This window comes from Agelaius phoeniceus, chromosome Z, assembly GCF_051311805.1.
Source record: "Agelaius phoeniceus isolate bAgePho1 chromosome Z, bAgePho1.hap1, whole genome shotgun sequence".
In the NCBI taxonomy this organism is placed as follows: Eukaryota; Metazoa; Chordata; class Aves; order Passeriformes; family Icteridae; genus Agelaius; species Agelaius phoeniceus.
In genome coordinates, this window is record NC_135303.1 from 30543728 (window position 1) to 30557275 (window position 13548).

At 37.3% G+C, this 13548-nt stretch overlaps 1 protein-coding gene across 1 annotated transcript in view; it reads right to left on the reverse strand.

Annotated features, from left to right (window-relative positions):
- Window positions 1-456: 456 nt before the first annotated feature.
- Window positions 457-13548, reverse strand: part of HSD17B4 (hydroxysteroid 17-beta dehydrogenase 4) — a 62883-nt gene continuing 49791 nt past the window's right edge. The window contains exons 22-24 of the mRNA XM_054652270.2: window positions 13178-13316; window positions 2849-2976; window positions 457-873 (exon numbers count right to left, since the gene is read on the reverse strand). Coding sequence (XP_054508245.2) covers window positions 784-873; window positions 2849-2976; window positions 13178-13316 — 357 coding nt within the window. The 3' untranslated portion in view covers window positions 457-783. The remainder of the gene's footprint in view (window positions 874-2848; window positions 2977-13177; window positions 13317-13548) is intronic.

Sequence of the window (13548 nt, forward strand, 5' to 3'; positions counted from 1 at the left end):
AGAGATGCTAACTCAGTTCTGGCCAGGGGTTCAAAATGAGGAATTCACTTCCATCTTTCCCTTTTGCCATGATGCCAGCCCTCAAGAGAATGAATTTACATGAAGAACAGTTTGGCTCTAGTGATGGACTTTGGTGCAGTCTTAATGCCTCTCACATGAAAAAGCTTCCTCTAGACACTAAATGTTAACCATTTTGTGATTTACAAGAGTAATATATGAAAATGGCTAATCAATGTGGGTTCCAAAATGCCAAGAGGTTTTTTCTGCAGAAAAAAACCCCCACATAATGACACGATGTAAGTAAATGGAATTTACTTCCATCTTCCAATTATTTTGATACAATCATGAGAGCTTGAGACAAAAACTATTTGTTTGAATAATAAACCAGATAGACTTACAGAAGCTAAGTCTATCTAAGGCAAGATAAATGAAGACTGACAGACACATAAAAGGAGATATTAATGAAGTCTATTGGTTTAATTTTCTTCAGAATTAACATAGAAATATATGCTTCTTTGTAAGAACTAAATACATTTCATTTAGATAAAGATGTACGATCAGAAAAGTATGATTCTCTACCATTGCTGAGAAACTAAAAAGGGACAAATAGTAACAGTTATTTTCATTTTGTAACTTCTGTCTACAGCAATTAAATCAGCTTGTGTATTAGCAGTATAATGAATCAGTACATTGGTGTTAACTAGTCTGCAAATCATTGGTTCTGAACTAATTGAGTTTCAATCTTCTACAGTTCTTCACTGCCGTGGTAGATGATCAAGCAGTTCAGAGTTTGGCATAGTCTTTCAGGATCATTTCCAGTTTCTGGCTCAGCATGATGTTCCCCTTCACTTTTAGTTTACCAGAAAAGAATGCCTAAAAAAAAACAGAAGGGAAAAACATGTATTCAACTGCTCACTAAGAAACCAAAGAGTCACTAGAACAAAATAAGAAGCCAAAAGAACGGTTGTTTAGCACTCAGGAGAAAGCCTTTAGTGCACAATGCTTAACTGGGTATCAGTTATTAAAAAAACCTGTTCAATTCTAATACCATCCACAACCAGATTTTTTTATCTATAGTGCAGACAAGGCCAACGCTGTCACTCATGGGAAAAAAATTAAATAAAATAAACACAAAGTAACTTCAGTGGCCTCTGTTCCCTTTCCACATATAGCACAGAGCATTTCTCCAACTGTAAGAAAAATGCCTTCACAGAATCTGATGGCAAAACTTCAGCAGGGCACAAAAAATAAAGCTCCCAGCATCATCCCCTCACACTACAAATATCCATATTTCATTATAAGAAATGAAAAATGGAATGAAAAGGCTATATAATGAAAATTAAAGACTAATGAAAATGTAAGCTACACACTCAAATTCCTACTAAATACAAACATATACTTGCACAATGTATTACACACATATGCCAAAGAAATGCAATGGCTTTATACATAGCATATTACAACAAACAGGAAATAAGCAACATTTTGTTGCATTTGCAAAGTCATAAATCAATCAGTATTTTCACTTCAATGCTGGTATATTACATTTTTATTCTCCCTACTTCAAAGACCCTGTTTCAATCTAGTTCGTATTTTTTTAAAACTAGTTTTGCTTCACAATGGCTTTGGAGTTTGAAAGCCCTTTGAAAGTTCCTTAAATTTTCTTTTGCATAGTTCCATTAGCTTGAAATACATTCAAATAAAGAATAGAGAGCGCCAGCAGAAAAGAATTTGAATAGATGCTTTGAGCTTCTTTAGATGGAAAACTTCACAGAAACTCAAAGGAAACACTAATGCCTAAACATAGATCATGTTCCTGAATTGCAATCACTGTTCTTTAGCATTCTGATGATTACACATTATGATTACACAAGAAACACATCTTGTTTGTTTATGCTTTATGCCTGCTGTATACAGAGGGTCACAAAGGATTTTACTCATGTGGTATATAAGACTTTTAAAAAATATTCACCATGATCATTAGTCTCCAATTTACAATCAAAGTCTCCAACAACTTCTGCTTGAGATCAAAGAAAAGGAACTGTTTGATACATGATGAACTTAATTAAAGTTTTCATTTGCTCAAGCTTTAATCTGTAAGCTGACATATTAAATTTGTGACAGTTCAATTTATTTTTACACAAGGCATTTTTATTAGTAAAATTAGTCATTTTAATCAGTTGATTACTTTAAGAAGCTAAAAGTGCAGACCCAGATTAAAGACCTTCCTTAAATCTGTATTTCCCTGAAAAATATCCTGATTTAGGTAAATTTTGACCATCTAAATGTATGCATTGTCTTGACATTTCTCTGTGCTGCACTACTAGCAATAAATCAGACCACTGCAACAAACATCAACTTCCTGCAACATGACAATCAAAACAGCCTGAATGATCAAACTGACAAACCTAAACTGGCAAATTGTATACTGTGAAGCACCAGGAAGTAAACAAACTCCTAACTTTGCACTGCCAGGCTTTATGTCACAGAATCACAGTATACTCTAAGTGGGAAGGAACCCAGAAAGATAATCTAGTCCAACTCTAAAGCGAATGGCCCATACAGGTATTGAATCCACAACCTTGGTGTTATCAGGGCCCCTGCTTTAGTCCTTTGTGGTTATCTTTGCCTTAAGATAATAAAGATGGCATAAATGCCCCCTCACACTTTCTGGCTAATTCAGTATAAGATACTGATGTGCTTATACCTTATCTGACTCTGGTCTCCACTGGCAAAACCTCCCAGGGTTTAGGATTTCAGAATGCAAACAGTCATGAACCACAGCTTGATGTAAGGCAAATAATATGTCTATATACAAGAGAGTATGTCTGTGACACCCAGGCTTTACCTTTTGGGGGTTGACCTTTTGTTGTACCACATCCATGAAATCCTCATCCGAGAGAGTGAAGGTAGTGTCAGCAGAATTTCTGGCAGGTCCTTGATACACTGCTCCAGAGCCATTCTTTAAGTCAATTGCTGAGAAGCAAGAGCAAAGACAGTTTAATTTCAAAATAAAGATAAAATAAAGATAGAACTTTCAGGCTTAAGAATAGTACTTTCCTTACCTATTATTATAAAGCATCCAGTCTAAATTATCAGCTATCAGCTACTCAGAAAATAAATGAGGTATAATTCTTCTTCATCAATGAAAGAAAATAAAAAAAATATTCCTGTACTGAAGGGGAGGGTGTTTACAGCAAGGACTTCAACATTCTTGCAGCAATGGTAAATCTATTTTCAAATGACACCTAAGATGCACAGGGTATTAATTAGTGCACTTACTGCAAAAGTGTTCAAGTTAGTAATAAAGCCCCAAAGTTCAAAACCAGCATCCTGTAGTCAGACAAGGCAAATGTAGTGGTGTTCAAACACACTGCCCATTTTCCCTGGTCTGTCCTCCAGGCCAACACAATATAGCCTATTCTGCTTCATGCAAGGAGTGTTTAAAGCCTTGCCAATTATCTGTCTTTCTCTCCTGGAAAGACAAAAATTCCTACAAGTGTCTGTAGCTTCAGAGCTTTTCCCACACCAAATGACCTGCCAAAATAATCTACTACAAAGCTAACACCATCAGGTATGGTGTCATTTGTTTAGAAGAGTATTTTGACAGGATGTGCTCTGCTGAGTCATTCTCAGATTTTGAAAATTCCTGCCTTTCCTTTACACCTTTGCCTCTTGATCCATCATGCCCCCATCCCACACATTATTTATGTGGATATTCCTGTAATAACATGGCACCTCTAATCACAGAATCATGGATGACAGTTAGTTGCTCTTCATGGACAAATTTTAAGGCCCTTGCCTTAAAATGGAGCTTTATTTCTGCATAAATTATCTTATGTGCCAGTTTTTTCCAAATAATTTTTTGACAGGGTAAGGGGAACTATAGAGACTGGGAGTAGCTTTAGCATATTTAAGTCTTTCATTTTCTGAAATCTGCTTCAAGCAATATTTATCTAGTTACAACAGAACTAGAAGGGGACTTAGGTATACAACATTGCTCAGTGAGAAGTGACATATTGGATTATTATTTTCCAGTTGATTTTAAGGTAAATTATAAATCCTGGAACAGATTTAATACATATCACTAACTTCAAGCAATATGGGAAGAAATTTAAAAAGGTTACTGAGCACCAGATGAATTATCTGTACATTTGTGTTTGTGGGTAGCGGCTGTGTAACAACATTCTTGTGGCCCAAACCACCGACTTTATGATCTAACATACCTGAGCCTTTAACATTGCTCCTGTAAGTTATGCAGGCACAGACTATTATTAGGAAAACAAAAATCAAAAAAAATCATCCACTGAATCATGAAATGCAAGCCACACACACCAACTGAAGTCTGAGAGTGGATACCAGCTTTCAGACTAAGTTAACCGGTGCTTTTAAAATACTCCTCTACCCAAATGCTGCTAATGTTGAGCACCATACTAGTGCAGCCAGACTGTTCCCTTGGAGACAAACAGTGAGGTCAGCAAGCACTACAGATTAATTCACAAAACACAGACGTGGTGTCTAGGATGCCCGCAGTTCCTAGCCAACCGTTTTGAATTACTTCCGGACCTTAGGAATCCTTTTTGTATTTCATTCTGCTGGCAATAATGTTTTTTCCTGTCCCTACCATTCCTACACTGCTCCACAAGGGAGCCAGATACTGGAAGCCTGACATACTGTCTCCCTAGACACAACTTCTCATTCTTCACTAAGTACTGGCTGAAAAGAAATTTAGATATACTTTATTGATAATACTGATCCATCAGTCTCACCAGTGTCAGGTTTAGATGACAAAAACAATTAAATAGGTGTAATGGCTCAGAAAAGTTCTCACAACCCTTAAGTTTTATTTTGAATATGGTACATAATTAACAGCTGTTACATTGTTGTACATTAAGATATTACTTAACATTATTACAGTCCTTGTTCTCCTTCTCCATTTCCTAGCGAAATCCCAAGACCATCATTTACCGTCAATATCTACAATTAACACTAACCTCTCAAAGCACAACCACACCTTTAACATTGCATAATCATGGCACCCATAATCAAGGTAAATCTTTCATGTTTACAGAATCACAGAATGATTAATGTTGGAAAAGACCCACTACCTTAACAACTAGACCCCCAGCACTAAATGCCACATACAGCAGTTTCTTGAACACTTCCAGGGATGGTGACTCCACCCTGTCTGTGAAGAAATTTGTCCTGATGTTCAACATGAACTGCCCATGCTGCAGTCTGCAGATTTTTCTTCTTGTCCTGTCCCAGAAGCAGCATGAGAAGCCAACACCCACCTGGCTACAGCCTCCATCCAGGCAGCTGTACAGAGCAGCAAAGGAGGTCTCCCTGAGCCTCCTTTTCTCCAGGCTGAACAACAGCAGCTCCTTCAGCTGCTTCTCAGAGGACTTGAGCTCCAGACCCTCCCCCAACTCCACTGCCATTCTCTGGACTCACTTCACCCCCTCATTCTTTCCACCAACAAAGTCTTTCTTGTGAGGGGCCCAGAACTGGACACAGCACTTGAGGTGTGACCTCACCAGTGCCATGTACAGGGGGACAGTCACTGCCTGGTCCTGCTGGTGACACTGTTGCTGATACAGGCCAGGATGCCACTGGCCTTCATGGCTACCTGTGCATACACTGGCTCATGTTCAACCAATTGTCATCTAAAACCTCAGATATTTTTCCACTGGGCAGCTTACAGCTTTCCAGCCACTCTGCCCAGCTGGTGGCACTGCCTGGGGTTGTTGTGACCCAGTGGCAGGACCTGGAACTTGATCTTGCTGAACCTCATCCAATGGTCCTTGGCCCATTGATCCAACCTGCCCAGATCCCTCTGCAGAGCTTTCCAACCTTCCGGCACATCAACATTTGCACCCAAACTGGTGTCATCAGTGAAAGGGCTGAGGGAACACTCAATTCCCTCATCCAGACCAACAACAATGATATTGAAGATATGAGACAGGACTGGCCCCAATACTGAGCTCTGGGGAGCACCACTTGTGATGGCTCCACCACTCGCCAGGCCCAGCCATCCAGCCAGTTTTTTACCCAGCAAAGATTATGACTGTTCAAGCTGTGGACTGCCACTTTTCCCAGAGAATCCTGTGGGACACAGTGCCAAAGGCTTTGCTGAGGTGAGTCACCTAGTCATAAAAGGAGAGCATATTGGTCAGCCAGGACCTGCCTTTTCTACACCTGTGCTGGCTTTGACCCTGGCCCTTGGTTCCCAGATGTCCTGAGTGATAGCAATCAAGATGGTCTGCTCCATAACCTTGCTGGGTACCAAGCTCAAGCTGATCACCTCAAATCCTGAATCCCACCTCAAGGTAATCCTTACTAGTTACTAGAAATTCCAAGTAAAAAAAAAAAAAAAAAAACAAGGGAAAAAAAAAAGAAAAAGAAAAAAGAAAAGGATCGATCTAGTGGTACATTCTTTTCCCAAAAATGTCAAAAAGGTTATTTCCACTTCCTCTAGATTCCTTTTAAATAACATTAAGATTTTTGATAAGGAAGCAAAAAAATGAAAAAAAAAAAACTTAGGCAGCCACAAAAGCAAAGCACTCTGACAACAAAACTGTCTTTTCTATAAAAACACAGAGAACAAGCAACAAAATAATTGTTACTTGATCCATTCCTTTTTGTAGGCTTCATCGTAAATGAGTTGACCTCTCTAATACAAGTAGCTAAAACAAAAAAGGTGCCACTGTGGATAAAGAATGGTCCAAAATATATCAGATATTAGTATTTAGTGAAGGAAAGTACTTTATAAATAATGAGTCGGGAGTGAACAAAATGAATGAGTGGGGAGTGAACAAAATTGAATGAACAAAAATTTGTTCATTCAATTTTTTTGCAGGGCAAAAAAACAAACAGAAGGATTGGAAACATACACAATCCATTTTCTTCCCTCCTGACCTACACCTAGGCTAGAATACTGAATATACAATTCAGACTAAACAAGAGCACTAGCTTGTGGATAAATAAACTAGCAATCAAAGAAAGAAGCTGAATTCCAGAACAGGTCCCATACATTAGAGCAGAAAAATCCTAGCTTCCCAATGACCAGAGGGAGTGCCCTCTTGTTTATGCTGTGGAATACATGCTATTACATACCTGGCAGAAAAGTAGAATCAAGAAGTTCAAGTGAATGAAATGCTAGTTTTCATTCAAATTTTTGCTTTTACTTCAATACATAGGTGTTTCATTACATCAATTAAAATTTATTAATTATTATCATCAAAAAGATGATGTTGTCAGAGATAAAATAAAAATAGAGAAAATTCACATATATAGGAGTCAAAGCACTAGATAAAACAGTAGACATTGACATTTTATGGCAGGTTTCCAAAAACCTAAAAACCTAGTATTTGGGGTAAGAATTTTTTTTTGACTTTGAAGAGTGCCTTACCATTTCTAGAAGAAAAATATTAACAGTCAGACTTTTTTTAGTTTGGTTTGTGTTTTATTCTGCTTTAAAGTGGACAAGTAAGGGCAATACAAGACTCAACTGCTAACCAAATAAAAACAGGTATTCTTCATTGCCTGAAGTCATATTGCATCGTAAATTATTGAGCAATTTCACTTTAATTTATCAGCTGTTCACAACCAACCACATGTAACAATTTCTCCCCAGTTCTCATAACAACGTTCTATTCTTCTGAGAACTGGAAAGGAACAGAAACATCTCCTGCCTTCAGCACTAACTTCAGAAACATGAAGAAAAGCAACAGATTGGCAAACTCTTCTAAGTGCTGTTCTGGAGTGCCATTAACTATCAGCCAACAGATCTCAACAGCATTACCTTTTCTCTACAGAAAGCAAAGTTGAAATGAAACCTTAACTCTAAAAATAAATAAAAAAAAATTATAACTAACAATAGCCTGAAAAAAAGGCTATTGTTGTAAAGTAATAGATAATGCAGGAGAGAGCAAAGCATGCTTTAGGTAGTGAAGCAAACTGGAAAAATCTGGGGTGGGTTATCAATTAAGGTTTTTGTTAAAAAGTGAAGGTAGTTTCAGTACCACTACACTTATTTCTGAGGTATTGATACTTGCTTTATCTCTTTTAAAAGGATTTTCATCATCCTCTTGAATTAGAACAGCTTGTTTTTATACAGATACCACTAATTAAGGCCAGTTGTCAGGCATTACAGTTCAACATTGTTTACACAGCAGATGAGCTGTCCAAAATTTCACATCCTGAGTGCACAGTCAGGTGCTCTACACCTCTTCATGGCTTCACACCATCCACAGAGAACTGCACAGAAGGAAAGGCCACTGCTGGTTAAACAGACTAGTGTCATAATACTAGTGCCTCCATAAAGATGTCTCTCTGTACCAACAAAAGCCACATTCAATTAACAAATTTCACTTGACTTCTAAAAATCCTGGTTTACGGCAGAAAGTAGAGATCAAAATGTCACAGTTGCAGTTAGAACACTAGAAATAAACATAAATATAGTAAAATAAAAGAACTTTTTGTTTCCCTAAAATTTGAAAGATTCATTGCATACACAAGAACAAATTTCACAGAATCAGAGAATCATTAAGGTTGGAAAAGATCTCAGAGTCCAAGTTTTAACTGATCAATACCTTGACAACTAGACCACAGAACTGAGTGTCACACTCAGTTACTTCTTGAACACCACAGGGACAGTGACCCCAGCACCTCCCTGGACAGCCCATTCTTTCCACTAATAAATTCTTCCAACATCACCATTCCATGATTGAGGTCCATTTTTACTGGTCCTGCAATTTCTTACCTGGGAGAAAAGACTGACCCTCACTTGGCTACAACCTCTTTGCAGGCAGTTGTAGAGAGTTGTAAGGTCCCCACTGAGCTGCCTTTTCTCCAGGATAAACAGCCCCAGGTCCCTCAGCTGCTCCTCACAGAACCTGTGCTCCAGACCCTTTCCCAGCTCCACTGCCCCTCTCCGAACACACTCCAGCACCTCAATGTCTTTCCTGGACTGAGAGGCCCAGAAATGGACACAGCACTCGTGCTGTGGCGGCTGCCTTCTCTTATCTGCTTCCTGCCCTGATCTGAAGAGGCTGAAGGACATCAGCAGAAGATGCTGGAGCTACAACCATTGAGTAAGGGAGCAATGGGCTGCAGGGCCCAGATTGTTTCCAGCACTGTCAACTGCTGCACTCTTCACAAGAGCACAAAGCTGTGTAAAAGTGACAAGTCAAAAAATTAGAACACAAGACAGAACAACTAGATATCCAATTAAATAAGAGAATGAGGCCTACCAGGTAGCCCAAAAGAACCAGAAACACTGTTTGTAAAGGCCTAGGAGGCCCTTACAAAGGGAGGCCTAAAAAAAGATAGATTGTTAATTAACATCGAGTTACAGCTTAAAACAAAAAACTCAGCCAAAATAATATTCCTCCTCATACACAAGTTGTTTCAGTGATAACTTGTCAAGAATTTTGACCATACACTGAAATAGTATGTAATATTTAGCTATATGAACCAAATTGTGAATTTATTTTAATGTCGTATTTTCCTTTTGGCTTTCTTGTAGCTATGTACATTATGGGATTGACCCTCCAAAATGGCAATTTTACTTAGAAAAGAGAGAAAGATAATTCAGAATTTATCTAATCTAGCAGCATAACATTTATAAAAATTATTCAAAATTCTTGTACACAGAAGATCAACTAATAACCACCAGGCCAAATTTAAATGTACAGTAAAGAAGTGCAATTCTACTAATTGAGTCAAGTAACATTAAAATCTGAAGCACCTTTGAAAACCAGTCAAAATAGTGACACAGAAATAAATTCAAGCTATTGCAAAGGTAACATTGTACTGTCATCTTCAGTTTTTAAAGTAAAAAATCAATTTGACTAAGACTAAAATTTCTAACTGTGTACGGAAGCTCACCTTACATTAAGAACTCAAAGTCAAGCATTCAAGTGAGAAAATGGCATTGTCAGTGTTATATATTCCAAACTACTGTCATTGCTCATCCGAATTACAAAAGTCTTGCTGATGACCATACAGAGATCTTGTAAAAATCACATAAAGTCAGAAATCTTTTAGATTATTGAGAATATCCTAACTTCAAGAAAGCTGTCTTCCTTGGAATGTAAACTCACAAACTTCCATCTTCTTCTGCACTTACCATGGAAAATGAATTATACCAGCATTTGTAGAAAAGACACTTGAATACTGAATAACAATGTAACATATGCAAACACGCATAAAGAATTAAGTTGGCAACTGCTTATAAAACTCAGGTACTTGCCTCTGAAGGCCTTTTGCTTTATGGTTTTTTGGATATGTGCTTTTTAATGGCAGGGAAGTGTTTTCAAATATTCCCCAAATAAAAATTTAATCATGCAGATACATCTATAGCTTGCCATTAAAAATATGCCATTGGAGTTAAACAGACATCAACAATAGTAGGCTCTTTTTCCATGTAGGGACAAACAGTGAAGGTTGATACTACAGTTGTCGTAACTCCTAAAATTCTGCTAGTGAGTTTTCTTAACTATTTTCATATAGACAATATGAAATTTTAATATTTAGATTATTTGTAGCAGTCTAACTATTTTTTAGTACTAACCAACTCCTGTTTTCTTCCTCCAAAAAGTACTTGAAATCTAAAGGCACACAAAAATATTCAGAAAACACAAACAAATACAGAAATAGGATGACACAAAGTTTTTTCAAAAGAAGTGATATACAAAGGAAGTACTTGCATACCAGTACTCCCAAAAGGAAAAGTAAACAACATTTCCTACAGACACCCTGCTGGGTCACCTAGATATTTACCTTCAGCCTTACTACACCACAGAGACTACAATACTTCATAAGGAACTGACCACACTGTAAAAATTTTGACAGTAACTTTTCCAAGGTTCTGAAAAAGTTTCATTTCAGCTCTTAATAGCAGTCAGCAGTGGGAAATGGTTAAATATATTAGATTAGCTCCTCCAGCCTCCATCCCACAGGGATCTTTAAGTTTTTTTTCCAAATGCATATAATAGTACAGAAAATTGTCACTGCAACAGAAGCAGAGGGAACAAGACAAACAAAAGCTATGTCTATTTAATCCCTTTTAGCTAGAGACATATGAACAGGAAGAAAGCAGTAGGTTCTTCCTACTGCTTCAGTAGGAGAAGCAGGAGAGGACAAAAGGCTGACTATTGATTTATTCGAAGCAGGAGCACTCTCTTGATCTGAATACAATAGCAAAAACATTCACCTCTTTCCCCTCTAATAAAATGTGATCTCATGAGGCAAGTAAGGGCACTGCTCAGGCCTAAATATCTAAGTGCGCTTGTTCTGCATTCAGCAATTTGCAGTTTCAGAACTTCTCACTGTGTGAGAAATTTTATTCATATTTTGAAACACCCCTCAGCAGATTTCTCCTCCATTGACTTGTCCCTCTATTCTCTGGACATACATAATATTGAACTTAGGTGATCAATAAAGCACTTCCAAAGTTAATGCAAATAATCAATCAACCTGAAATAGTTTTCTAGTTGTCATTATAAACATGACCATCACTTGTATCAAGTTTAGCTACACATGAAACAATAGGACTGATGTGGAGTACAGAGTGTTTCTCAACAAATACAAGTTTCCACTTCAAGTATTCAGGAGTTTAACCAATGCACTTCTAATTACCACTTAAAAATGTGATAATAATATCACCTAATGTAATAATATCACCTAAAAGCAAGAACACAAGTAAAACTTCGTATGCCTTCTCTCAAAGCTCTAACCATGTCCATAATTTAAATTACTTCATGCAAAAATGGAAAACTGCAGACAATAGAAATGATTAAGAGCAGTAATGAATTTTAAGACAGAATGTCTGAGTTGGATTATTCAGTATTTCCCTTGTCTCATTTTGATGTATAGGAAATCAGCTTGCATAATCCCCACAGGTATATTCATATTTATTAACTTCTATCCAAACAGAAATCACTCTTTAGCCCTCAAAAACTGCTTAAAAAGCAAGGCAAGTAGAACACAACTATCCTGATCAATCTCTGTATAATATTTTTCCTGAAACTTAACAGCAGTCCTGCTACTCAGAATCTCTACTGGTCAACATTAGGAAAGGATTAAGTAAAATGATAGGCTTCTAAATTGCTCAACAATAGTTTAAAAAAAGTCACAGTGTACAGAACAAAACATAACAGCAGACCTGATCTGACCTACTGTGAGTCTCCCCTCTCAGCCTGTCAAAGAGCAGCCCCTGCACCTGCATCATCCCCAAAATTCTTTTGACTACATCCAACCACTGAGACCAAACAAAATGAAGTCTAAGCAACAGGCTTGACCCAGACTTTCATTTCCCCACAAAAAGGCCAGGAAGTTACAACCTCACTAAGCTTCTTCCCTTTGGAAAATCTTTAGACTCCACCAATAAAGCAGTAGACATGTCAACAAAAAAACCAAAAAAGAAATTCCAAAAATAAAAAAAAATCTATCCAATTAATAAAAGAAGATTTGGGGTTGTTTTCAAATGTACATATCTTTATAAAGAGAACAAAGGAGAACTTAAGAAGAAAAGGTTTTTGAGGAAGTAGCTTTCCCCCATCAGACCACTTGACATAATTCTATTATTCATTTAATCACGAAAAACTTCTCCTGTGAGCCACTGCTATTACAGGCTTTAGCTTCTCATCATCAATCAGTCCCATGCTTAAATGATGGGAAATCATGATTATGCCTCCATTAAACCTTGATCTCAAAAAGTAAATGGAAACAAATTGGGCTACGTTTTTCACTGAAGTGACAAGAACAATGCAGTAGAAATAATTACTTATTTGTTTTAGATCAGTTAGCATGTACATCACCAGCAGACTAATTACTGTAACACTCCTACTAGGCTAATTTAGCATGCTTTCCTAAGTGCAGTGGCAATCCAATCTGGAAAATGTAAGTAGAAATGCACTGAAGTTCTAAAGGATGATGTAACCTATGCCTACACCAAACAGAAGAATGTTCCTTGAAAGAGTAGTACCTACAAAGTTTATCTGACCTCCTGTCATTTGTGCACCCAGATTGCATTCAGACCTGTAGGTCCCACTACATATTCATCTACTACGCTATGCTTAGTTCCAAGCTATCAGTTTAATTGGAATGATTACAATAAATCCCACTTCATAACAAAAATGCATTGGGGTATCACATAAACACCGCAACTTACTCCACTGCATTGCTGTTTTTCCATCTTTAGTGATGTCCCACTGGAATACGGCATTAACTTTCTTTACCAATTCATTTCCCATCTCTTTTACACGGCGACCAATTTCTTCAAACACAAGGTTACTCTGCAGCCCTCCAGCCTTTAAAAAAAAAGAAAGTATGAAGAATTTAAAATTGAAACTTTGTTAAAAGGTACTGAACATGTCACTTTCCAGCATGCAAAGCTTCAACTATCTACATCAGAATTATTAAATACAACTGAGATTTTTTCTACCACAAAATAATCACATCTAGCCACCATCACCACTAAAGAATACATTCAAGCAAAAAATGCTTCATTTCAAATTTTCATTTAAATTTTTTTCAAATTTT